The sequence below is a fragment of the Ranitomeya imitator genome, chromosome 9, assembly GCF_032444005.1.
Source record: "Ranitomeya imitator isolate aRanImi1 chromosome 9, aRanImi1.pri, whole genome shotgun sequence".
Lineage (NCBI taxonomy): Eukaryota > Metazoa > Chordata > Amphibia > Anura > Dendrobatidae > Ranitomeya > Ranitomeya imitator.
This window is the reverse complement of record NC_091290.1, coordinates 42,843,221-42,868,011: the sequence shown is the minus strand read 5'-3', so window position 1 is coordinate 42,868,011 and position 24,791 is coordinate 42,843,221. Positions and strand designations below refer to the sequence as shown.

The following is a 24,791-nucleotide window of genomic DNA, read 5'->3' as shown; positions in this document are numbered from 1 at the left end:
CATACATGGGGATTACCTGTATTGGTCTGTGATATACGGTCTTCTCTGTACCTGGATTAAGTCACTATATGTCACTTTATATTTACATGGTAATTGTAATATTTTATGTATTAAATAAAGTTTATATTAGTTCTGTACTATCTATTGGCTAGTTTTTGACTCATGGTTCTCCTATTTTGGCCATTTTAATACATCAGATTGTTAATATACATTTCAGAATAGTTTGTTTTTCACAATCTGGTCCAAATTTGAAAACGGAAAGAAAACTCTAAACTTCAGGAAAGAAAACCAGACCTCCTGGAAGTAGTACAACATTTTTTTTGAAAAGCAGCAAAAATCTAAATAGCAGTTAGGATTGCATTTTAACATAATTATATGCATTCAAAACAGCTATTAATGTTGGGTACATCAATGTGACTTCCAAGGTAGCATGCTCAGCAACTGCTTTGAAGACCTGCCAAAAAAGGTAAGACATTTCTTTTTCATATTTAGGCTACTTTCACACTTGCGTTTTTTGTCCTCCGTCGCAATCCGTTGTTTTGGGCAAAAAACGGATCCTGCAAATGTGCCTGCAGGATGCGTTTTTGCCCATAGACTTGTATTGCCGACAGATTGCGACGGATGGCCACACGTCGCGCCGTCGTGCACTGGATCCGTCGTGTTTTGGCGGACCGTCGTCACAAAAAAAGTTCAATGTAACTTTTTTTGTACGTCGCGTCCGCCATTTCCGACCGAGCATGCGTGGCCAGAACTCCGCCCCTCCTCCCTGGGACATAGACTGGGCAGCAGATGCGTTGAAAAACTGCATCCGCTGCCCACGTTGTGCACAATTTTCACAACGTGCGTCGGTACGTCGGGCCAACGCATTGCGACAGCCCCGTACCGACTCAAGTGTGAAAGTAGCCTTAAGGTACAGTAAGGATAAAATGCTTGTTTAAAAAAAAAATGCCGGCTGTTTTTTTTTTTTACTTGCGATTTAGTTAAAATTTTAAAATAAATTTGATTCTGTACTAGCTTGTTTAACATTATATTGAAGGGCTTATGGTTGAAAAGTAGATGAAAAATGGTCATATTATGATAAAAACTGATTTTTTTTTTATAACAAGTTCTTCAAGTTTAAGGATATTGCCCTTTTTTTCCCAGAAACTGAAATGGAAAAAATTCATAAAAATAAATGACAGATTGCGATATACGGAACTGGAAATTGTAGAAGAGTATTCCTAATCTGTGCCTTTTGACAATGATTTCGAAAAAAAGGCAACAAGATGTGGGGTCAGGTTTATATATGGATTGTATACTCCAAAGCACAAATCTATCTCCAGTGATGGATGCGGACAGGACTATGTAGTCTTGCAAGAAAGAGTATGTGGAAATCAAAGAGGAGGTGAGAATTTTTCAAAGGATGAGTTGAGATCTCTTTTGTGTTCTAAACGTGGTGATAAGATATTGGCCAATCATTGGAGGGTATAATTATTCTTGATAGATCACAATATGTTGATTTGTGATTGGCCATATTCACCAATGAGGACTGCTACCATATTCTGGACATCTACCAGATTCCCGTTAGATTCATTCCTTAGTAGGGCCCTTTTTCTGTCTTTTCCTACCACTTATTGAATGCAGTATTACGCTATGTTCACATGTTGCATTTTTCTGCGCTTTTTTTTCTGCAGGTAAAACCTTGGCAGTAGAGAAGGTGCTTACAAAAAGCAGGTTTTGCTGCTTTTTTATGCATCGTTTTCTGCATTTTTTGGTGCAGATTATGTGTGTCCTTTGTCTACAGTACATGTTTAATAAAGTTAGTTTTATTCAACGAAAAAGCAGCAAACAATCTGCAAAATTTTGTGGCTGTATTCTTTGCAGTATTTTATACTGTCTCTTTGTTTTCTATGTTGAAAAATCACTGCAAAAACGATGAAAGAATTGACATTCTGCAGTTTTCAAAAACGCAGCGGTTTTCCAATTCAGTCAGGGAAAAAAAACAAAAAAACTTGTGCATGATATTTCTGAAATCTCATAGCTTTTGCTCGCACTGTAAAAAGGAGCTTTTAATTTGCATTAGAAAAAGCTGCAAAAAATACAACATGTGAACATAGCCGTAGAATGTTTTTGGAGTGACATCTAAGACCAAGAGAGACACTCTACCAACATGTCTGGATGTTGAAGCTCAGTCTACCTCATCTCATCAGCTGCTAGGGTTTCTGGCTAGCACATACTCAGTATCAGAAGCATGGAGGGTATGATTCAGCATTACTGAGCATTGTAGATGTGAATCCAGCACTGGTGTGAGACACAACCCTTACTCTATTCCTCTCTTCTCATAAAAGTTGTCTTGCTGAAACAATATCTTTAACCCTAACAACAGAATGTACAATTGATAATCTACTGAAAATCATTAACCAGCCTTCAATGTAAATAAAAGTAAATTATTGCTGTTTATAACTCTTGAAACTAACAGATCAAAGGCCAAAAAGAGTGCAAAAACTTATCAATATAGGTTTCTGCCTGTTATTTAATTGTATTCATATATTTTATGTTATTATTACATCTAGAGAGTATAAAACATGCACAGAGGAACAAATCGATGATTAATAGTCCAGATCAAATGACATAGTTAATGCATTTTATTATATTAATAAAATTACATTTACAGGACAAGATGAAAGGGACATGATACACATGTAGCAGCAAGCTGTGACAAAAAGGGGAGCACAATGTAGGGACACCTGCAATATATCATAAAATGTATATATATCACATAATACCAGACATGGAAACAATGATAGCAATGACTATATATGAAATAATCACGTCATGGTATAATTGTAATATAATATCACAAAATCACAGGTCGAGGTATATCTATAGATAAAGAGGATCAGCATGCTCCGGTGTAGTACACATTAAGCTGGTGTACAATTATTACAAAGTACCTGGACACAATTCTTATGCAGGGGTCCCCAGAGATTGCGCGTCCGCCCCGACGCGCGTTTCGGTCCTGCCTTTGACCCCTGCATAAGAATTGTACATGGAAGTGTTGGGGAACGCAGCTGACGATCACTCATATGGCTTGCCTAGTTTCTAACTGCCTGCTTCTATTACTTTTGGCATTTGGCTCATATTACCAATGTCATACTGTATCTGAGCTTGATCACCTAGTATGAACTTTATAGACACTCCTACGTTTTAATAGTTAATGTTTACCTAAATTGCATAATGAATAACCAAGTATAATTTCTAGCGTTCACAGTAAGCGACAGCGGTGGAATACTTTACTCCAAAAACGTTGCAAAGATCTCGTACAAAGATCATTTAAAGAAACAGAAACACATAACAGGATGATATTTGAAGACGATAAGTAAGTAAGCTCAACATTCGTTGTGGTTCTGAACTAAAACAACTAATTATTAACTATTATACTGATGAATACATAGTATGAATAACATTGATTTACGACAAGTTTGAAAACAAGTTCCATATTCATGTATAATAAGACACATTTATGGAAGGATTAGCGTTATGCTGGCAAAACAATTTAAAGTGTTTGTTTCTTTGTTTTTCAAAAAAAGTCAACCTGTAAAAAAAAAGAAAAAGAATGATAGATATTTGATTTAAGTTTTCCCACATAACTAAGCATGTTGTAGAAATGTAAAAACAATACTCACCTTTAGCATGCAAATAATTTATTTTGTAGATAACTCTTTCATAACCTTTCATAACAAAATAATTGTTTCCAACTCATTTTGCACATATTTTCTTTCTCAGCACATAATTGTGTTTCCTTGCAACTTGTAAGAAATTAAAGAAATTAAATCAATGGGTAAAATCAATTCTAGAGCAGCAAAAGGCATGAATACATCATTGATTTTTAGACTTCTTTATTTGCACTTCCCAAATGCAGAGCAAAAAAAAAAACAATACAGAAAAACATCAGTTAATAAAAATTGCAATCACAAGTGTGTTTGTGGTAAAGAGACAGTTTAAAGGAAACATTTCCGGAGCTGGCTCTTGAGGAAATCGGATTGCAGTCATTTGCAATGGCTTTTGTTCTTGTTTTAGGCTGTTCTGTTCATTAAAGTCAATATAGGAGAAATACATTAAAAACAAAATCCGAAAGGCACATTATTATAGGCGTTGTCTAGGGTTGTCAGAGAGAGGTCTGCTTACACTGCTTAGTGGCCGCTGCCAGGTACTGATGTTTATCTCCTATTCACTTGAATAGGAAATTGGTGTGTATCCGACACCTGCACACCCACTAATCTGCTAAAATCTGGTAACGTAAGGAGCATTTCACAGCAATCTATATATTGCTTAGTGGTACCCCACTTTATATACCATTAACTTGAATGGGAGATAAAATGCAGTACTCAGCCTCTACAGGGGAACTGATTGTTGCCAAGTTTTGGACCCAAACCAATCTTGAATTGATAGAAAAGAAAAAGAAGTGAAAGGAAGTCAGCTCACCTGAAACTTGTAGTTCCACAAGGGAGAACCATAAAAAGGAGAGGAATTCAAAATGTTACAAAGTCGCAATACCAAACCATCAGTATAATCTGCAAACGAGTTTCAGACAAATGCACTAAAGATGTTTGACTGAAACACGTTTGCTAATTGTCCTCATGTTTTGGTATTGTGACTTGTTAATATTTTGAATAAACGTATGGTTTTATAGAAGATTCTGACATTGAAATTCATCTCCTCTCAAATCTCAAATTGATGACCCATCTGAGGGATAAGTAATAAGTTGTTCAATTCTGGGCAGCCCCATTAAAACGGAAAGTCTAAACCACACATAAAATTATCTGTGTTTGCCAGTCTTTTTAAAGCAGGACAATCATAATATGCATCCTTATTTAGGAGCTGCACACTATAAAGACAGATACAGTATACTGTCTTTACTAGAAGCCTCCCCCCCCACATAATATTGTGCCCCTTTTCTAATAGCACCGATCAAAGAATACAATGGATTCATAGATATTTCACTACGCTCTCAGGCACGGGGTTCAAAAATGCTGCCTCGGTCAGGATTGGCAGAAGTCACTGTGTCTGGCAGATTCCAGAGAAATCCCCACCATCTTTTATTCCCTGTACAGGGATCTGGTCTCACAATGGGTACAGTAAATTGCGTCAACAGAAGGTATGATTTCCAGAGGAGCGAACCAGAGGCAGGAATGGTTGCCAAGCAGAGTCAAAGCCAAGCGGTCATGTCAGAGACAAAATCACAAAGCAAGCAGGCTGTCAAAAGTCAAGCCGAGGTCAAAGATTAGGAGTAATCAGAACAACAGGAGCACAGCAGTATACACCAGGACAGCTATGCTATTGACTGGCAGTAGAGACAGAGCTTCACGGGTTTAAATAGCAGACTGCCCCGCCAAGGATTCTCAAGAAGGAGTGATCAAAACCTAGACTAAAATTATCCCCATAGCTCCCTTATATAGCAGCACCAAAAGTCCCAGGAAAAAACAGGACTGCCGCAGTAAAGAGTTACACTCAACAAAGGCCCAGTGGTCAAATCGGAAATAGAGGAGGCACAAATCAGCACAGATGTTATAGAAATGAAATACATTGTACTCATAAAAGGAGCTCCACATCAAACTCATAGCCATTGACTAATGGCCACTATGCATACAGGTAGATACATAGAATACATTAGTCAATGGTGGAACAGAGAGACAAGGTTAGCTCTTCCCTCATTAATACAATGGATTCATACTTATGATCATTGTATTTTTTTAGGTGTTATTAGTCAGGTGGCACAATATTTTTTGTACCAGTTTGACTAATGGTACAGCAGACTTGACTGTGCAAATTCAGTTACAGGAGAGCTCACCTGTCAGGTACCAAATAAAAGACTGGCATCTTCGAATGTCGCAAGGAGGAATTCTGCCCCCCCAGGCATCAGTAAGGAGATGTAACTGCTACCTCTGCCTGCCACATAGTGTCCCTGATTTCCAACCAGATAAAATAAAGAAGAAAAAAAGACAGAGAGAGGAGTTCTTCACACACAAATAAAGTTGAAAGAAAGCCAAAGAATAAGGTTGAAGAGGGAAAGAAGTCTTCAGACCTCTATTGAAAATGTGTACATTTGCTTGTCCGCCATACAAAGAGCAGGGAGGGGCAATATGGAATCTTAAAGTACACCAGGAACGTGGAGATACAAAGTCTATTTTTTCACATACAAAACAGATAAGAAGTAGTTGGCTGTACTTTTCCTATTGGCTGTACTTTTCCTATAGAACTGCATCGACAATATCACCTAATTCGCATTTTAAATTTGTTCTAGCATGTACCTTAATTGTAAATACTTGAGTTCCCATGCAACACCCATAAAGATTTTGGAAGCCAATGACTGATAATAAGTGGTAATTAAATGTTGCATTTCTTAACCCCTTAGCGGCAGAGCCAATTTTTAGAATTCTGACCACTGTCACTTTATGAAGTTATAGCTCTGAAACACTTCAATGTAGCCCACTGATTCTGAGATTGTGACATATTGTACTTCATGTTAGGGGTAAAATTTCTTCGCTATAACTCTCATTTATTTCTGGGAAAAAAAATGGAAATTTAGCAAAAATTTGGAAAATTTAGCAATTTTCAAACTTTTAATTTGTATTAACTGTTACGCAATAGAGGACCTTTTTTAATGGACGGTGAGTGCCACCTTTTTTCTATTCCTTGGACATGGCTGCATAAGACGTTAACTTTGAATTGATCAGTACACTTCGTCTTCCTTCTGAATGCCTCCCTGTTGATAAATCATCACATGAAAGTTGAACTGAACTTTGCGGTCATAATTCAGCTGAGAGTAGCTGATCAATAAATCCGGGGTCCTAGGTCTCTTTGGATGGAGTGGAGATTTTGCATGCACCTTATCGTTCCATTCATTGTCTATGAAATAGATGGAGACAGCCGAACTGGATTCAAGCACAGCTAACATCACAAAATAGTTTTTCCACCTAAACTGAGGACAATTGCCAAATACCTCATGACAGTAGTTTTGTATTTCACTGTTGGACAAGTTTTACTATTTGGATGTGTGTTCTTTGGGAGTCTTAGGTCTCATTCAGACGTCAGTATTTTTCATAAAATTGCTATCCATGTTTAGCATTCTTATATTTCATAGTTTATGGAGCTATTCACATGTTCACTTTTTTCATCAGACTGAATGAATCAAACAAAAGCACAGAGACCTGTCTGACATTGATCTGAGCGACTGATCAAACTCGCCACTGAAAGTTTATGGGTTCTTTCAGGGACTGTTTGATAGGAGAAGCTGGAGAAACTTTTTTCCCCAGCAGAGAAAAACTGATGAAACTCTGTCCAATCTCTGATGACACGCTGATAGAAACTCTGATCAAACACAAAAATGAAACTTGGACCCTTTTACTCGTATGGGAAAAAAAATGAATGAGCTCTTACAATATAAGGCTCTATTAACACTTTCCTTCACATTCAGCACATGAAATGAACTTTCACACTCATAATATTACCGTAATTTAAAAAATGCATGGCTCGACAAAAGAATATGGGGAAACGTTAAAGGGATGTTCTGAAATACAAATTAAATTTTATTCTGAAATCTATTTAATGCCATAAGCTAATCTGCAGTGGTGTTGCTGGAATCTCCAAGCCAGGTATTCGTCTTACAATGAGCACTGACAGTGCGCTCTGTTGCCGGCTTGTTACTTATGATCAGAGCCAGTGAGAGAGCGCACTGTCATTATGCACATCACATAGTGACAAGAATCTACTGAGCATCCGTCAGAATTGACAACCGACTAGCCCAACCCCGGGAAATGAGCGCTTACTGCCGCAGCCTCTGCCCGCCTGTAGTAAAAAGAAACAGCAGTTAGTGTAGTTAGCTAATGATAGGGACTTTATAATTAAAATAGATTAGAAAATAGATTAGATGATGACATTGAATAGGTAGGGATTTAGAATGAAAATGTATTTATGCTTCAGACCACCCCTTTAAAAGTACACAGGTTGCAAGCTATAAACTTTGAAAACTTTGTATTTTTTGTATGCACAGCTATTTTGCTCTGGCCTTAGAGATTTTTGACTATTTAGCACAATTTAATCAATTCAATATACTCTGCATGAGGGTATCATATCAAAGCGAAATCCTACTACAATCTCATGCAAAAAAAGAAAGGCACCATGTTTCTAAAAGTCTACAATAAAAGGAAAAGAAAATTGGATAGGTTGGATTTTAAATAATTCAACTCAATTATTTTTTCCCTAGTTTATCTTTGACTGTGGTTGATTTTCTAATCCACCAATACCATTCCCTAATTTTCCCACCATAGTACCTGATACCTATTCAGATAAAAACAATGCGTCACCTCTTTCCCCTTCGTACACTGTCGATCCACAGCCAATGATAGTCTACTTTAATACTCTAGTCATTCCCACCCCTGAAGGGAATCTGTCTTTAGGACAACCCTCCTAAGCCGTCTACATGGGCATGTAGGTCATAGGAAGCAGAACAAAATGATACCTTGATATATGTGATCCGATGTCCTATTCCAGATAAATATACTTTTTTTTTTTTTTTTTACATGTACATGAGCTGTTAAGATCTATGGACCGGACATACATCTCCCTGAGAATCTGCCTCAAGAGCTTATTATAAATGAACGGGGAAGTTACCAGTGTGAGTCATGTAACTAACAAAGACCAGGAGAACTGAACTTCGCCTTCTTGCAAACACATTTTCTGCAGCTCTCATAGCTTTGCTGTATTGCAACACTGGCTGCCTGTGAGATGGAAACTGGAGCGGAGAGAAGACCTGCGGATGTGTCAGTTATAATCACACACAGCTCTGCACTGAGATCAAGAGAGCAGACTGTCAGTCATTGCATGTCTTATACTGGTAACACCCCCTTTTATTTAAAAAATTGCTCTCCAGGAGATCTATATCCGGCCCATAGATCTTAACAGCTCATTTACATATAAGAAAAATATGGATTTCTCTGGAATAAGACATCTGATCGCAGATATCAAGGTAACATTTTATTCAGCTTCCTATCACCTATAGACGGCTTAGGAGGGTTGATCTTACTGTCAGATTCCCTTTAATAGGTATCCTCTTGATAAGGTGCGGAATCAATGTATTCTATTGCAGGTATCCAAAGTTTATTTCATGTGAAGAAAAGTGTAAATAGAGCCTCACATAGTAGACTCTAATCTCCTTCAATGGAAGTCTTCAAACAGAGGCTGGACAGACATCTGTCTGAGATGGTTTAGTGATTCCTGCACTGAGCAGGAGGTTGGACACAACGACCCTGGAGGTCCCTTCCAACTCTAACATTCCATGATTCCATGAAGACTGAGCCCCTTCCAATTGCTCATTTTGTCTTTCTACGCAGATAATTGTTCTCTTTTCCATTAGGTCTATGACATCACATGATTAGAGACTGACTAGCTGAATCCTTCTAAGCTCTATGTAGAAACAGGACTTAAATTTTCCCTGCATGAGTCAAGAGTCATTGCATAAGACCCTGGCAGGGGGGGAAGTGGGAGCAGGTGGGTCAGGAATTGAAGAGGGGAATGACTCATGCCGGAAAAAGAGACTTCCTGTTTCTACTTAGAGCAAATAAAAGGAAGAATTATCTGGGTAGAAAGGCGAAATGAGCAATTGTAAGTACATAGTGATATATAATATGACAATTGCCATATATTAAGAGGATAAATACTTTTACTGGAGGACTGCTTCTTTAAATGTGCATATTTGTTAGCTCAGTAGTGTACTGTAATGTAGCTACACTGCATTCTAGTTTGGGTCTGAAACACCAGAATAAACTATGAATATGTCAATCCAGAATGGGTGTAAAAAGGTAAGAGGTAATCTTCCACAACCCTAGTTTACATGTACAGTACACTTTTTGTTCGTTTGCATGAAACCCATATCTGGTTACCCTGCTCATAATATGCCTCTACATATTTCTATAGAGAAGAACCAGTTTTCCTTCTGTTACAAATCTGAAGCACGCAACTGCATAGAATAAAATAAAAAACTTCCTTTAAAAAACACAACCAAAGCATAATACATCTAATCCGTGTAAATAACGAAGGCAAGCACATTTTTTACTTACATCGAGATCGGACGAGGAAGTGAACGCTTCATTTCGGTGAGTGTTCTCTCTTATGACATTAATGTATTCCACATAGATTTTCTTGTTTAGAATTGCTAATAAATTAATTGGCGTCAGACTCGCTAACAATCATATTAGGACATTGTCCATTTTGTGGTCTCAAACGTACTGAGGCTATTGATACAGAAAACCCCCTTCAAACATGTCACCGAGACACATAGAAGGTTCAGAAATTGTCTGCCTTTATCAGAATGACAGCAGGAGCCTCACTAGACCAGGGACACAAGGGTCTGAAATAGAATGATCCACAGAGTCTTGAAAAATAAAGTACCTATATTAGTAACTTCTTTGATTTTACAACTCAAAAACAAAACATAACTTTTTCTGACATCGGATAACTACTTTTGGCCGCGTTTCCATGTTGTGGCCGTGCTGCGTCTTCATGACGCAATTGTGGCAAAATTGCAACGTTGCGCTTCATTTTTTAGAAATTGCTAAATAGTAAATTTTTTTCCATGGTTTGGGCAAAAAATTAAACTGCAATGTATCAGCCCAACCTTAAAGAGGACCTGCCACGTGTCCAAAAAATGAGTTTGTTACTAGAATCCTTGTGTTCCCCTAAACCTCTTGCTGTTCTCCATTTGTCAATGTCCTCTCTTCTTTGTGGAGATATGTCCTTTTTCCTTTTTTTTGGCGCCAAGTATGCTTGTGGCCCAAGAGGGCATTTCATAAACGTTTTTTCTTGGGGTGTGTTGTCCTCCCCCTCTATGATGCTGACCAACTATCAATATTTAAAGTGTGTACTCGCACTGTAGTTCTTCACCTATATGACGCTGCCCAATCACTGCTCAGCAGTTTCTGAACCAGGTTGAACAGTGTTGACTTGCAAGATCACTCTGTTCAACCAAGCAGCAGCTGATCAGCGATTGGGCAGCATCAAAAAGGGGGAGTAGTACACACCCCAAGCCAAAAAAAATTTGTGAAACGCTTTCTTGGGCCACAAGTCTGCTTGGCACCAAAAAAGAAAAAGGGCATATCTCCGTAACAAGGGGACAAAATGACAAACGGAAAACAGGGGCAGGATAAGAGGAGCACAGGGATTTTGGCAAGTGAACACATTTTTTTTGGGGGACAGGCCCTCTTTAAAGTGAATGCTTGAAATAAATCCACATCCAAACATGGGTCTTTACAAAAACATTACATTACTTGTATTTATTCTGAATTACAACATGTACTATAATCACAGCTACATTCCGCAAAGCTTTGCTTCAAAGATAAACTTTGGAAGAATTCCATGCTGGTCAGTGTTTGTACAGGGCGGGTGTCATTGCTTCTGTCACTGTATAGTTATCATGAGGTTAAAGGTACAACACACTAAATAAATATTAGAACTGAAAAAAAAACAAAAAAACAATTACATGTACAAAAACTACCAGAATTTGTACAAACTCGTAAATGCATAAAATAACTCGCTTTTCATGAACTAGCAATATTTTGTCAGAACATCATCTACAGAAAACTACAATGACAGTAGCGAATCTAAAAACAAAGACATTCGATGTGGCGATTTTTCCTTTCATTGAAGTACATAAAGATAATGAAGAACAACAGAACAGACTACATTTTTTTTACAACCTGCAGCAAACCTTTATAATGGCGAGTTCTCAAAACATAATGTATGGATGGTATTTTAGTAACATTCACAAAAAAATGACTCTAGATGGTAAAGTTAGAATTCCATTACCCACAATATCCAATTGACATCTAAATTCCACTTCCCCAAATTATTAAACCCATCCACCTACAACCTGAACCTTCAACATTCACGATCCGAGCACGCACCATAATGTTCGGAACATGATCTCAACAGCCTCATAGGAATTTATGAGACTGCTGAATTCAGGTGCCAGTCCAGATTTTGCAGTCTGTGCTCGGACTGCCAATTTTTGACCCATGAAACAAGTCTAATACTGCACAGTAGTACTACCATACTACCATAATTGGCCTCAGGTACGGACTGGGACTGAAATTTAGTCCTGGCATTTGCAATCACACAGGTCCATGTTGCCCCCGTTTCCAAGCATTAGATGGGGACACAGTATATTACCAATATTACACTGGATGGAGAAAAGGAAGATTTTCTACAAGATCCATATTTCTAATGATACCTGTGGCCTGCTGGAGTAAGTGACGGAGTCAGCGACTTTTTGCTCCACCACTACTGTTAACAGAATCGGTGTTCTCAAGACACCCGTATTGTTAACAATGTAGCAGACAAGGCAGCCCACGACCAGACAGGCCATTCTGGCATTTGCCAGAATTGCCAAATGGCCAGTCCGGCCCTGATTGGCCTCCTTTGCCTCCCGCAAGCATATTAATGGGGAGGAAGAGAGGGGTGTTATGGAATATATGCCACATTATTCTGCTCTCTCACATCAGGATGAGGTTACCTCTAACAGCGACACCGTCAGTTTGAATCAGTGTTTTGTATAGAATGGAGTGACTGATCACAATTAAGTAAAGGTGATAATTTTTTGAACTGTTTTTTTAATTAAAAAAATATGAAAACCGTCATAGTTCAGTGTTATTGAATGGGTTGTTGGTTACTATTAAGCTACCACCACTTTCTATGGTGAGGTCTCTTTAACATTACTCAGGCTGTGTTTGTGTTAAAGAGCTTGAGAAGGTTTAGATACGGTTGTAGGAGACCTCAAAGTGATACATCTTTTTAAAGCAGTAGGAGGTTTTGGAGAACAAAGATTCATTACTAATTGATATTTTGGTAAAATATTGTCGAACCTGGCAATTTAAATTTCAAAATACTTGGTCATCTCTTATGGAAATTCAATATCTTCCACCATATTCACCATACAAATGTTCCATATTCCAGAAAGAGAAGGAGCAGTTCCTTCAGTAGAATGAGATGCCGTAGTTTCTCCCCAAATGAGTGGGTTTTATTTACGCCTACAATTGGTATTTGCAGTTAAATGGTTTGGGGGGGCAAGAAAGCAGCTTGAAAAAGTCTTCAGTTGTGCCTTATAGAATGTTTCCAAGTCTCAATATAGAAGAACCTTGATGATGTGCAGATATTCCTGGTTGCTTTGTAAACTAGGTGTGAACGGATGCGATTGTTCCATTGATTTCCGTCACTGGCAATATTTTGCTGAGGTTTATTTTTTACTATTACTGACATGGCTTGAACTAATAAGATGTGGCATATCTAGCCAGTGGGTGGTAAAGATGGGGTGGATTGAAACTTTTAACCGTCTCTTATCTGGCTTTCCTAAAGCATAATTGACTTGCCTGCTGAATGTAAAAATATCAACTTTTGTTTCCTTAGAGTAAAAACAATGGACTTCTCTACACTTCAGACACTGGTTCCTATACATGGGGTTCTAATGGGTAAAGAACTTGCTGAAAACTGGGAACGTATCGAACAATTTGAAGCCCGATCTGATGATTTGCTTATTTCAACTTATCCAAAAGCTGGTAATGCAATTGACTAAACCATAACTGATATTATTTATTAAGGCACATGGTCAAATAAACCACTGCTTTTATTGTTTTTCAACCGATGCACATAACATACCGTACATGCAAACAGAAGTAAGTGCCATGCCATTTGGTTTCATTTTCCTGTACCACTCTATTTTTTTTATATTTCTGCTCTACTTTCTAGTATAAAATATTTGTAAATTCCTGATTTACTAATATATGAATATCATTATTTTTGGTGGAAATTATCTAGAATTTATTTACATAGATTATGATGTGGGTTTTTTTTCTAGGAACTACATGGGCAAGTGAAATTGTTGACATGATTTATGCTGACGGTGACCATGAAAAATGCCGTCGGGATGCTATATATAATCGAGTACCATATCTAGAATTTCGAATTCCAAATATGCCTTCAGGTAATAAAGACGGGGCACAACCCTTAGAGAACTGACCTATTTTGGGTCTTTAGAATTAAATACTGTATTTTTTTTTCTTTTGTATTCTCTTGGTATACCAAGAGTCATAACTTTTTTTTTTTCAGTTGACATAGCCATATAAGACATATTATTAAAGTTTGACAAAAGAAAAAACAGGTAATAACAATATTTAAAGGAAAAAAAGAGGTTCAAATTAGAGCGTATAAGCAGAGGACACTCAGTAGGCAGACAATAATATTACCAATTACATAATACTATTATAAATTAATTATACAATGTTTGGTTGCTGAGAGTAATAGACATTTGATCAATATACAAAATGTTGGGGGGTGGATGAACAAAACAGCAATTCAGGCACAACAGCTATTTGCTTGTTTGTTTTACTTTAATAAAGAACTTTGGTTGTAAAATAATTATGTATTTTTTTCCTTTTCATTATTTAACACTTTGAAACATTTTTTCTTTTATTTTTACAGTTGTTTATTAGTCTTACAAAGACTTGACCATGCTATCATGTGATTGCTTATATTGACAATATAGAAGATGACACTGTTCTACTGTAATCCTCCACGTTGTGATGATGTTGTGATGATGTAGAATAGATAACGGTTCCTGTAGGCCCCAAGTGCAATCCATGCTTTTCTTAATATTTAAATGAACCATTAAGATCTATGGGTTGGATCTAGATCTCCCTGAGAATCTGCCTCCATAGCATATTTTAAATGAAAGGGACATTAACAGTGTGAGACATGTAGATCAGGAGAGCAGACTGTCAGTCATTTCATGTCTCACACTGGTAAAGTCTCCTTTCATTTAAAATAAGCTCTGGAGGCAGATTCTCAGGGAGATCTATGTCCGGCCCATATATGTTAATAGCTCATTCATCTATTAAGAAAAATGGATTTCTAAGAAATAAGACATCGGAACACAGATATCAAGGTATCATTTTATGCAACTTTCTACGACCTGCATGCTCATCTAGACAGTTCAGGAGGGTTGATCCTACTGACAGATTCCCTTTAATGATAATAAATACAGGCAAATACTTACACATCACGTAAAACCATCAAGGAGGTATCTAATTGGCTCTAAACCTATCGTACTGCAGGACGACCCAAAAAATACAGCCATTGTCATTAATTATCTTCAGTATAAAGAAGAACAAGGGGTCTTAGATATAATAATATGGTTGCCACAGAGCCCTGATCTCAATATCATCAAGTCTGTTGTCTGATTACATGATGAGACAGAAGGATGTGCACAAGTGAAATCCACTGAAGATCTGTGGTTAGTTCTTCAAGATGTTTGGAACAATCCTCCCTTTTTGTTCATTCACTTAGAATTTTGTCGCTTGATAAAAATAAGCTATTAACACTTCTATTTTTTAAAGCAATTTTACTGTTACGCTGGACACTTGCACGACTTCTTGGCGTCGCCCTACTCACCGTGTGTTTCGCTCTGCTCCACCCAGTACCTGACCATTGCTCTGAGTTGTCTTGTGCTGGCTGTAAGCCATAAGGGGGCTGAACTCTGCAGGAATTTGTACCCATTCTATCCTACAGAGATTTACTTCCTCAGCCTATCACCTGCTAACAGGTGATATATCAGACGACTCCACCCTCCATTCCTCACCCGTACTTTGGTTCTTAGCCTGCTAGTACCTAGTTAATGCATACCTTTTTATTCTGTCTCCCGTTATCGACCCGGCCTGTTTACCCGCCTTTTTTGACTTCACAATTTCAGACGTCGGCTTTGAATAGCGAACCCGTACTGCCTGACCTGACCTCGGACCGTCTGATTATTGCCTCAGTCTCGCCATCCTGTACCTCGTACACACGTCTGACCCTCCCGACAACTGCTGAAGTCCCAGGGACTGCCCTGGAGTGGTACCTGGCGTCTACCGGCAATCCTGCCTATTCTCACCATCAGAGGCCCTAGTGAAGACCCGGTAGACACATAGTCACGCCCCTCCAGGGTAAGCCCGGCCCATATCCACACCCATCAGCGTTACACTTACTTTGCAGCATTTTTTCCGCACCTGCCTAAAATAGTACTGTACAGCATGTTGTATTAACAACAAGACACATGAGCCGTGCTGCCCAAAGAAAATAAATATAATTGACAGATTTATTTATTAAAAAAAGAGTTTGCAGAGAATACTACTGGTACAAAGAAAAGTGACCAAGAAGGCTCGGTTCTCAAGACTGTCATGGCTTCTATTCTTGACATACCCATGACACCTATGACATAATTTTAATAGAAAAGAACGGCGTCACGGAGTAATGCTATGTTTGCCATCAAAAATACTTAAATCTATGTCGCATTCCTAAAAACGCTAATGTGAACAGAGTCTAACTTATCTGCTGTATTTTTTAACACAGGAAAATACACTTGATAGTCCTCAAATTTTCTTTATTTTGTACTAGGTATAAAATAATATATTCCAATGCCTCTATCATTAGTTTACATCAGAATGCATAAATCAGTATTATATATTTTTTTAACTTTAATAGGTGTAGAACAACTCGATGGCGCACCATCCCCAAGACTAGTGAAAACACATCTTCCCATTCAGCTGATGCCAGATTCTTTTTGGAAAAAAAATTCAAAGGTAAATAAAATGTTTAAGATGACTCATAGTGTTGTAAATCTGATAATAATCAATTGATATTGCAACTAATAATTTAGGAGTACACTGTGTGTATGTAAGAATTCATGAAAGATGCTTTCAAGGAAGTTATAGGTGGTATACTTGGTGGTATGCCAGTTCGTGCTCTTTGATGTTTGGCATGTGACACGAGTCACTAATGTGAAGCTAGTCACTACTCACGGACAGGCTGTGATGCAGAAAAGATAGTCATTCCGGGGTCAATATCAAGAGAGTACATAAATAACCAAGGGAAAAGATGAAGGTGTAAGTCAGGTCACCGTCCAGGGTCAATGACAAGAGATAGCGGATCAAAAGCCAAAGGACAAGACAAAGGGATAGTCAGAACACGGTCCAAAGGGTGAGGCAGCAGAAGATCAGGCCTCAGAGGACAGAATCAGGCTAACACTCACCAAGAAGCAGAAACTACGTCTGGCAGGGACCAGGGGCAGACAGCTCAGTTAAGTAGGTGGGCAATCACCAGAACAATGAACACCTGCAGAAAGTCCCGCACATCCCAGTCACAGATTGGACAGCAGAGCTGTCAATCAAGGCACCGACAGCCCAGCAAGCCCATCACAGTATTGGACAGCTAAGATGTCAATCAAGACACAGACAGCTCAGCAAGACAGTGTCCATAGAACAACATACTGTAGGAACCATTCATTGAACGGAGGAATCGTGACATATCTACATTGTCTAGTATAAGTTCACGTCACGTAATTATTGGCTTACTATATAATTGAAATTTGCAGCAAAATTTTGGTGCATTTTTTGGGGTGCAGTTTCGCATGTTAGATAGTCTATGCCCTTTAAACCATGCCCTTTTTCTGTAAAGCCACACCCCCTTGTTTAAGGCACAAAAAAATATGGTTCAAGATCTAAAAGACTGTGTTTCCTTTTTCACAAATTTAGTTTGACAAATTTTACTTATTGCGCACACATGCACATCCATCTGACCGGTCAAACATGCACTAACTTCTTGACCCCTTCACAACCAGACGTATTTCCGTTTTTGTGTTTTCGTTTTTTGCTCCCCTTCTTCCCAGAGCCATAGCTTTGTTATATTTCAGTCAATATGGCCATGTGAGTGCTTGCTTTTTGCAGGACAAGTTGTACTTTTGAACGACACCATTAGTTTTAACATCACGTATACTGGAAAATGGGGAAAAAAATTCCAAGTGCGGTGAAATTGCAAACAAAAGGGCAATTCCACAGCTGCTTTTCATTTGTTTTCGTTAATATGTTCACTAAATGCTAAAACTAACCATTCACTATGATTCTCCAGGTCATTAGCAGTTCATAGATACCAAACATGTCTATGTTCTTTTTCATTTAAGTGGTGAAAAAAAAGCCAACATTTTGTAAAAAAAAAAAAAATTGCCATTTTCCGAGACCTGTACTATCTCCATTTTTCATGATTTTGGATTGGGTGAGGGGTTATTTTTTGCGTTCCGAGCTGAAATTTTTATTGATACCATTTTGGTGTAGATACGATCTTTTGATCGCCCAATATTGCATTTTATTGCAATGTAGTGGTGACCTTAAAAAACATAATTCTAACGTTTTCAATTTTTTTGCTCGTTATGCCGTTTAGCGATCGAGTTAATACTTTTATATATTGATAGATCTGGTGATTCTGAATGTGGAGATACCAAATATGTGCATATTTGATTTTTTTATTGTTTTATTTTGAATGGGTCGAAAGGGGGGTGATTTGAACTTTTATATATATATTTTTTTTTTACTTTTTGCTTGCTTCAATAACCTCCATGGGAGACTAGAAGCTGCAGTACTCTGATCGCCTCTGCTACACACAGGCAATGATGTGATCAACTGTGTGTAGAAGAAATGCTTACTTGCTATGAGTGCCGACCACCGGGTTGTCACCAGAAATGTCAACCATAGAGGTCTGCATCAGGTTATCATGCCGATCCATTGGTGACCCACGATGTGACAGGGTCACCAATGGGCGGGATTAGTGACATGCTTCCGGTAAGAGCGAGTTAAGTGCCGCTGTCAGAGATTGACTGTGGCATTTAACTAGCTAACAGCCGTGGGTGGATCCCGATTCCACCTGAGGCTGTTGCAGGCATATGTCAGATATATCCAGTACAGAACAAAAGTTTGGACACACCTTCTCATTTAAAGATTTTTCTGTATTTTCTTGACTATGAAAATTGTACATTCACACTGAAGGCATCAAAACTAAGAATTAACACATGTGGAATTATATACTTAACAAAGAAGTGTGAAACAACTGAAATTATGTCTTATATTCTAGGTTCTTCAAAGTAGCTATATAAATAATAATAATAATAATAATAATAATGAGCCCGCACCATACAGGGAGAGTATGACATCGGCATACTATTATGGCCAATGTTGGAAAGGAGTTAAATAACATGAAAATTGAAATTTCTCAAAATCTTTTCATACGGATAATATTAAAAATAAAACTTTAAAGCACAGTGTCAGTATTCAGAAAGGGATTTCATACTAGAAGAACAGATCGATTTTTTTTATTTTTGTTTCCAAACAGATTATTTACGTTGCAAGAAATGCAAAAGATGTGGCAGTATCATACTTTTTCTTCCACAAAATAGTTAAAGCGTTGCCTGATCCAGGACCCTGGAATACATTCTTAGATAACTATATGAACGGAAATGGTAAGATAAAGATACTGATTGAACAACAACAAGACGTCTTGAATCATATTAGTATATCCAGTCTTACAGCTGTTATTTTACCTTAGTGGGCTATGGTTCGTGGCACGACCATGTGAAAGGCTGGTGGGAAAAGAGGCACGACTACAATATCCTTTATTTATTCTATGAAGACATGAAAGAGGTAACTAAAAAAATAAAATGATACATGCAAAGGGATTGTTATCATTCTAGATGCAATTGTTATAAATTGCAGTTTATGTATTAATGTGGCGAGGAAAATACTCCTGCCTTTCCCAGCATTTCTAATATCTGACTGATTGCAACTGCAGTATGAGCCCATCTGCAGCCCCTAATGAGGTCAGATAGGGGTGAACATACTGGGGCTGTAGTGTGTTTTTTGTATAGCGTTATTAGCCGAACCATATAATATTTCATTTTTATTTTTTTGCAGTAGTAACTTGTGGGACCTGTCATTTTAATACACAACCCTTAGACAGGGCACCATAATATAATGGCAGATTGCAAAACATATGAATAGGAATCTGTCCCTAGGTTTTTGCTACCTAATCTGAATGCAGCATAATGTAGGGGGAGAGATCCTGATTCCAGTAATTTGTCACTTACTGGTCTGCTTGCTGCAGTTTTTATAAAATAACACTTTTATTAGCAGGAGATTATCACTGTAGGACTAGTACACCTGCTGCCAGGTAGTTCAACTCCGCCCCCACCACTGTGTTAGTTTTCTGTCTATGCACAGTGTATACGGAAAGCTGTCAATCAGTGGTGTGGGTGGGGTTATACAGAGCTCAGCATTCGGAAAACTCAGCAGATGAAACAGGAAATTTATTAAAACTGCCGCACCCGGGAAAGTAAGTAACACATCGCTGGAATCAGGGTCTCTCAGATCATGCTGCTCTTAGATGGGGAAGCAAAAATCTTTTTAGTTTCTCAGAAGCATTTAAAGGGTTAAACAGCAACAATTGGAGCTACTTCTGGTCGCAGGTGCCACCTGCAGAGTGTGGAGCAGGCTCAGCTCCTGAGCCTACGCCATACACCAGCACTTGATATTCGCTGTAAATGCACTAGAAGTTAAAGGGGCTGTTTCAAGAAGACAGTCTCATTTTAGACAGAAACCTGCCTGTCAAGCAGTATAGTGCCTGATGTCGAGCGTTACTAACAATTGGCTGTTGTTGCTGGCCGGCACTACATGGCGACATTCAAATGAAGGTCTAGGATGTCGATATGCCAAAAAAACCACTTTGAAAGCATGCTAAGCGTTAAATATTTTTAGGAAACCCAACTGAAGACTACTTACCGATTAGTCTAAATTTTAATTATGGACACAATATGTCAATTGAATGTGATGTATTTTATAGGATCCGAAAAGAGAAATTAAGAAGATGCTGCATTTCTTGGAAAAAGAGATGAGTGATGAAACTCTGGAGAAGATTGTTTACCACACATCCTTTGATATCATGAAAACCAATGACATGGCCAATTACAAAACCATACCTAATGATATTCTAGACCAGTCTACGACTCCTTTCATGAGAAAAGGTAAAATCGACATCAAATATATGACACAATACAATAGTTATAACTATAAAGTAGTTTTATGTGTGGCTGGCAAGGCAAGGGTGTATTATTACCAGTTGGGGCCCACAATGTCATTCTGTGTGGCCCCATCAGCCATGTCAGAGAGATGAGGAGTGGCATGTGAGGTGAGCAAGGATGGGTAGCAAGTGTGTGGCCATTTCTAGGATCCCACGTATCAGCAGAATAGGGGTCTCCTGAGCACGTGTGGCTTGCACCCTGACAAATCAGTCATTGATGACCTATCCTAAGGATAGGCCATCAATACTAAAGTCCCGGATGGAATCTGTGCCCAGGTGTTTGCTATGTAATCAGTGGTGTGGGCGGGGTTACACAGAGCTCAGCATTCAGAGAACTGCTAGATCTGCAGCAGAGAAAATAGTATTGAATCAAAACCCCTGCAACCATCAAAGTAAATGACATATCACTAGAATCAGGGTCGTCTCCTCTACTGTATCAACCTGTTTTAAGATAGGGTAGCAAAAACTGGTTGACATATTCCAGTTTACCCAGGTAAAACAAACAGGCTTTTAGGTTTTTTTTTTTTTTGCTATGAGTACATTTTAGTAGAATGTTTCTTTATTTTACATCTAGTCTGAACCGATTGCATCCCCATCAGATTATTTATGTACCCAGTGTTAGGACTGGGGGAACGCACCAAATAATTATAAAGATGGAATAAGGTGCGTTCGCAGCCCGGGGTCCGCCGTGCAGAGATGATACCTGCTGCTAAGTAATGGCGGAAAGTAAATGGTGGTATATTGAAAACACACACGGGTTAGCTACACCCGGTATGAAGGAAGCGAACCCTGTTGCGTCACAGGGCCGCAATACCGCAGAGAAAACGCAAGTAAAGAGTCACAGAACTCTGCCCCAAGACGCGGGATTAGAGTCCCTCAAGATCACTTGCGTTCGGCACCGGAACTGCGGTGCCAGGGAAATAAATACAAAATAGATGTAGCGCACTGGGTGCGCGCAGCGCCACTCTGGCGGACACCACTAAACGCCCTAACCAGGGACAGGTAAGCGCATTGGTTGCACACGGTGCCGCACAAGCTAACGCTACCGATAGGCGCTATAGATTGTGCCTGGTGCTGGTTGGCACTAACTGGCGCTAGACAGCTCCAACATTCGTGGGCATTCATCAACACTAGGGATGGGTATGACTCGGAGCTTTCACCAGAACAGGCATAGATCCACACACACACACAATAACAGATTTATACTAGTGCATGGCCGTGCGGCCATGCAAACCTTTTATAGCGGAAGTTCTCCAGGACCTTCCTAGTGATCCAATAGGAGCTGCTACAGGACCTGAGCATGTGACCCCTCCTCCAATGAGAGGTCGACCCATGGGCATGCTCAGTAGGGGAAAAGCAGGACATAGTCCCTGGAATGCCTGCTCGCCGCTGATCAGTGTTGGCTACAAGAGCTGAGCCTGGAAAGGCAGCAGTAACCAAGCGCACAGTATCTGCCTGAGCCAGACGCTGGGCTCGACATCTCTGCTGAGCAGGTTCCACTGCGGCTGGAGGAGAATGGGAGACTGCAGCAGACATGGTTCGAGATTCTCCCTGTGCAGCAGCGGGTACTCAACACCTAACACCCAGGTATCCTCCTTTAAAAACATTGCTTTTAGGGAAGAGTTTTTTGGCCAATTCATCATTTGCAACTTTTTAAAATGTCACAAACTTTTTGTGCAATTGTACTCTTGTAACCTTATTGACAGCACAATATGACTTTTTAACTTTAAAAATGTGCACTGTTATGGTAAGGGGGGCTGCCTCTACTTGAATCTGCTTTGGTTAGGATTGTATGAATCTATTGATCGTTTCTCCTTAAAATAAGGAAAATAAAATGATGAAATATATTTGTCTCTAAATAAGGTATTGCCGGGGACTGGAAGAACCATTTCACAGTTGCTCAGAATGAAATATTCGATGAAGACTACAAGAAGAAGATGACAGGCACGGGGCTTCAATTCAGGAATGAGATTTAAAGACTAGTTTACAGCTCCTCTTTAATGGTTTGAAAAATAATATATATATATATATATATATATATATATATATAGATAGATAGATAATATATATCTATATTTATAGAGAAATATACATCTCTCTGTATATATAAAGATATATACAGTATTTAAATACAAATAACAGTGATAACTTACAATAATTACTAATAATAGGTATTAATGTTGTAAATGGTCTGAAAGCTAAATAACAATGAAATAGGCACCCACTTTTAAAGGGAACCTGTCAGCTTGGAAATACTGTGTCTTTATGCACATTTATACAGGGAAGGCTGTCAATCACCGATTAGGACAGCTCACTTGACTGCTAACTAAGGATAAGTGAATCTACCAAAATTTAAATAAATCAGGGAAATCAGTCCAAAAAAATCCATCTGCATCAAAATTATTCAAAACAAATCAATTGTACCCTGATTGCCAAAAATAAAAATAAATGACAGCTCCTCTCGCTAAAACATTAGCTCCGGATCTAGTCTCTAGTCTGACTAGCCTCGATGCACGTTATAATAACATCATGACATCATTGAGGTAGGAACCTCATAACCACAAAAGAAAAATGGGACTGTAGATCTTGTTGCAGTGTAAATTTATTTTGATCTAGGAAGGTGTCAAAAACAGACACGGTCCAACGTTTCGACCGGTAGCTTGCCTTGTCAAGGACATCTGTTGCGGGAGCAGGTAGGCAGAAATCTAGTACAGCAATAACGTGAATCGTAAGATTTGGTTAGTTTAGAATCAATTCACTTATCGTTCAGAGTCTGAATGAAAAAAAGACTTCTTGTGCATATCCCGCAACAGTGTCTAAATTGCAGTTAGAGTCGGGCTGGTAAGAAGGCTGGGAAAGAATGGTATTAATTAAGGTTTTTTCCAGCTCCTTAGGATAGGCCATTAATATTAGATCAGCGGGAGTTCAACTGTTGGCACGCAATCCCATGTAATACGTTTTTAGAGGGACCACGTCTTAAAGGGGTTGTCCGGTGCAAATCGATAAGTCTGCAGTCAATCTGTATGACTGCAGACTAATGAATCCCCCCACACTCACAGTCACACAGCGTGACTGCTGACTTATCGATTTGGACTGGACAACTTCTTTGACTGTTTGCCAGGGACAGATATGTACTTTAAGTTTTGGCTGTGCCTTGTACTACAGATTTGTAACACTCAAATGACTTAACCTAAGCTGCAATACCAAGCACAGCCACTACTAAATGTAGGGAGCAATGACACAACAGATAAGGAAGGAGATGTGATGCCCACTGCAGCACTGCAGCCTCTTGCAGCAGCTAATCAGTGGGAATTACTGAGAGTCAGACCCTCTCCAATCTAAAATTGATGGTCTATCCTAAACATAGGTCATGAATTTTTAAAGAACTGAAAAAAACGTTTAAGGCATCTACTGGAGGCTGTTTCATCGTGGTGCTATTTCTTTGGAAAATGTTGACTCCTCACAAGCTCCTAATATCATGCATTATTATTAACTGCGATCTGCCCGTAATAAAGTGCATTTGCGCTGAAGTTGCACTGAGATTTTGCTAATGATTTTACCTTCTATCAATACATCACCAATCAGTATATTAACCTACAGAACGTTTTAATTCTATTTCTTAAATTCATGCACAAGTAATCAATGTTCAGATCTACAATGCATTTTGTTTAAAATAAAATATTGTTATTCATTATATGCAAAATCTAAAAGTGTTATTAAATAACTTTACATGTATTAGGATACATTTGAATTGTTCCAGCGCTATATGATCCCTCCATTGCCCTCTCAAAAAAATATACGGTAATAAAAGTTTGTCATATTGTTTGTGA

The 24,791-nt window shown here is 38.6% G+C and overlaps 2 protein-coding genes across 6 annotated transcripts in view; one reads left to right on the top strand and one right to left on the bottom strand.

Annotated features, from left to right (window-relative positions):
* Positions 1 to 6,096, bottom strand: part of SLC25A45 (solute carrier family 25 member 45) — a 23,441-nt gene extending 17,345 nt beyond the window's left edge. For 2 of the 4 annotated variants that reach the window (XM_069739490.1, XM_069739492.1), the window contains exon 1: positions 5,831 to 6,090. The gene's annotated coding sequence lies outside the window, so the exon portion shown is untranslated. Of the gene's footprint in view, positions 1 to 3,204; positions 3,304 to 5,830 lie in introns of those variants that run through there. The other 2 variants (XM_069739491.1, XM_069739489.1) reach the window with 2 other exon arrangements.
* Positions 1,189 to 24,791, top strand: LOC138649254 (sulfotransferase 1 family member D1-like). Of its 2 annotated transcripts, none has more exons than XM_069739486.1 (9): positions 1,189 to 1,384; positions 3,242 to 3,358; positions 13,438 to 13,586; positions 13,886 to 14,011; positions 16,546 to 16,643; positions 19,222 to 19,348; positions 19,435 to 19,529; positions 20,725 to 20,905; positions 22,825 to 24,791. In XM_069739486.1, exons 1-9 carry the CDS (start codon positions 1,329 to 1,331, stop codon positions 22,935 to 22,937), a joined length of 1,062 nt encoding a protein of 353 aa, XP_069595587.1. In that variant the 5' UTR covers positions 1,189 to 1,328; the 3' UTR covers positions 22,938 to 24,791. The 2 variants fall into 2 exon arrangements, with proteins under 2 accessions (XP_069595587.1, XP_069595588.1); XM_069739487.1 differs by lacking the exon at positions 1,189 to 1,384 and adding an exon at positions 9,955 to 10,133 and having other exon boundaries at positions 3,243 to 3,358.

Coding starts and splice junctions, on each gene's coding strand:
- LOC138649254 (XM_069739486.1), top strand. CDS start 1,329: ATGCGGACAGGACTATGTAGTCTTGCAAGAAAGAGTATGTGGAAATCA. Junction 16,644..19,221: donor TTTGGAAAAAAAATTCAAAG/GTAAATAAAATG, acceptor GTTTCCAAACAG/ATTATTTACGTTGCAAGAAA. Junction 19,530..20,724: donor TCTATGAAGACATGAAAGAG/GTAACTAAAAAA, acceptor TGTATTTTATAG/GATCCGAAAAGAGAAATTAA.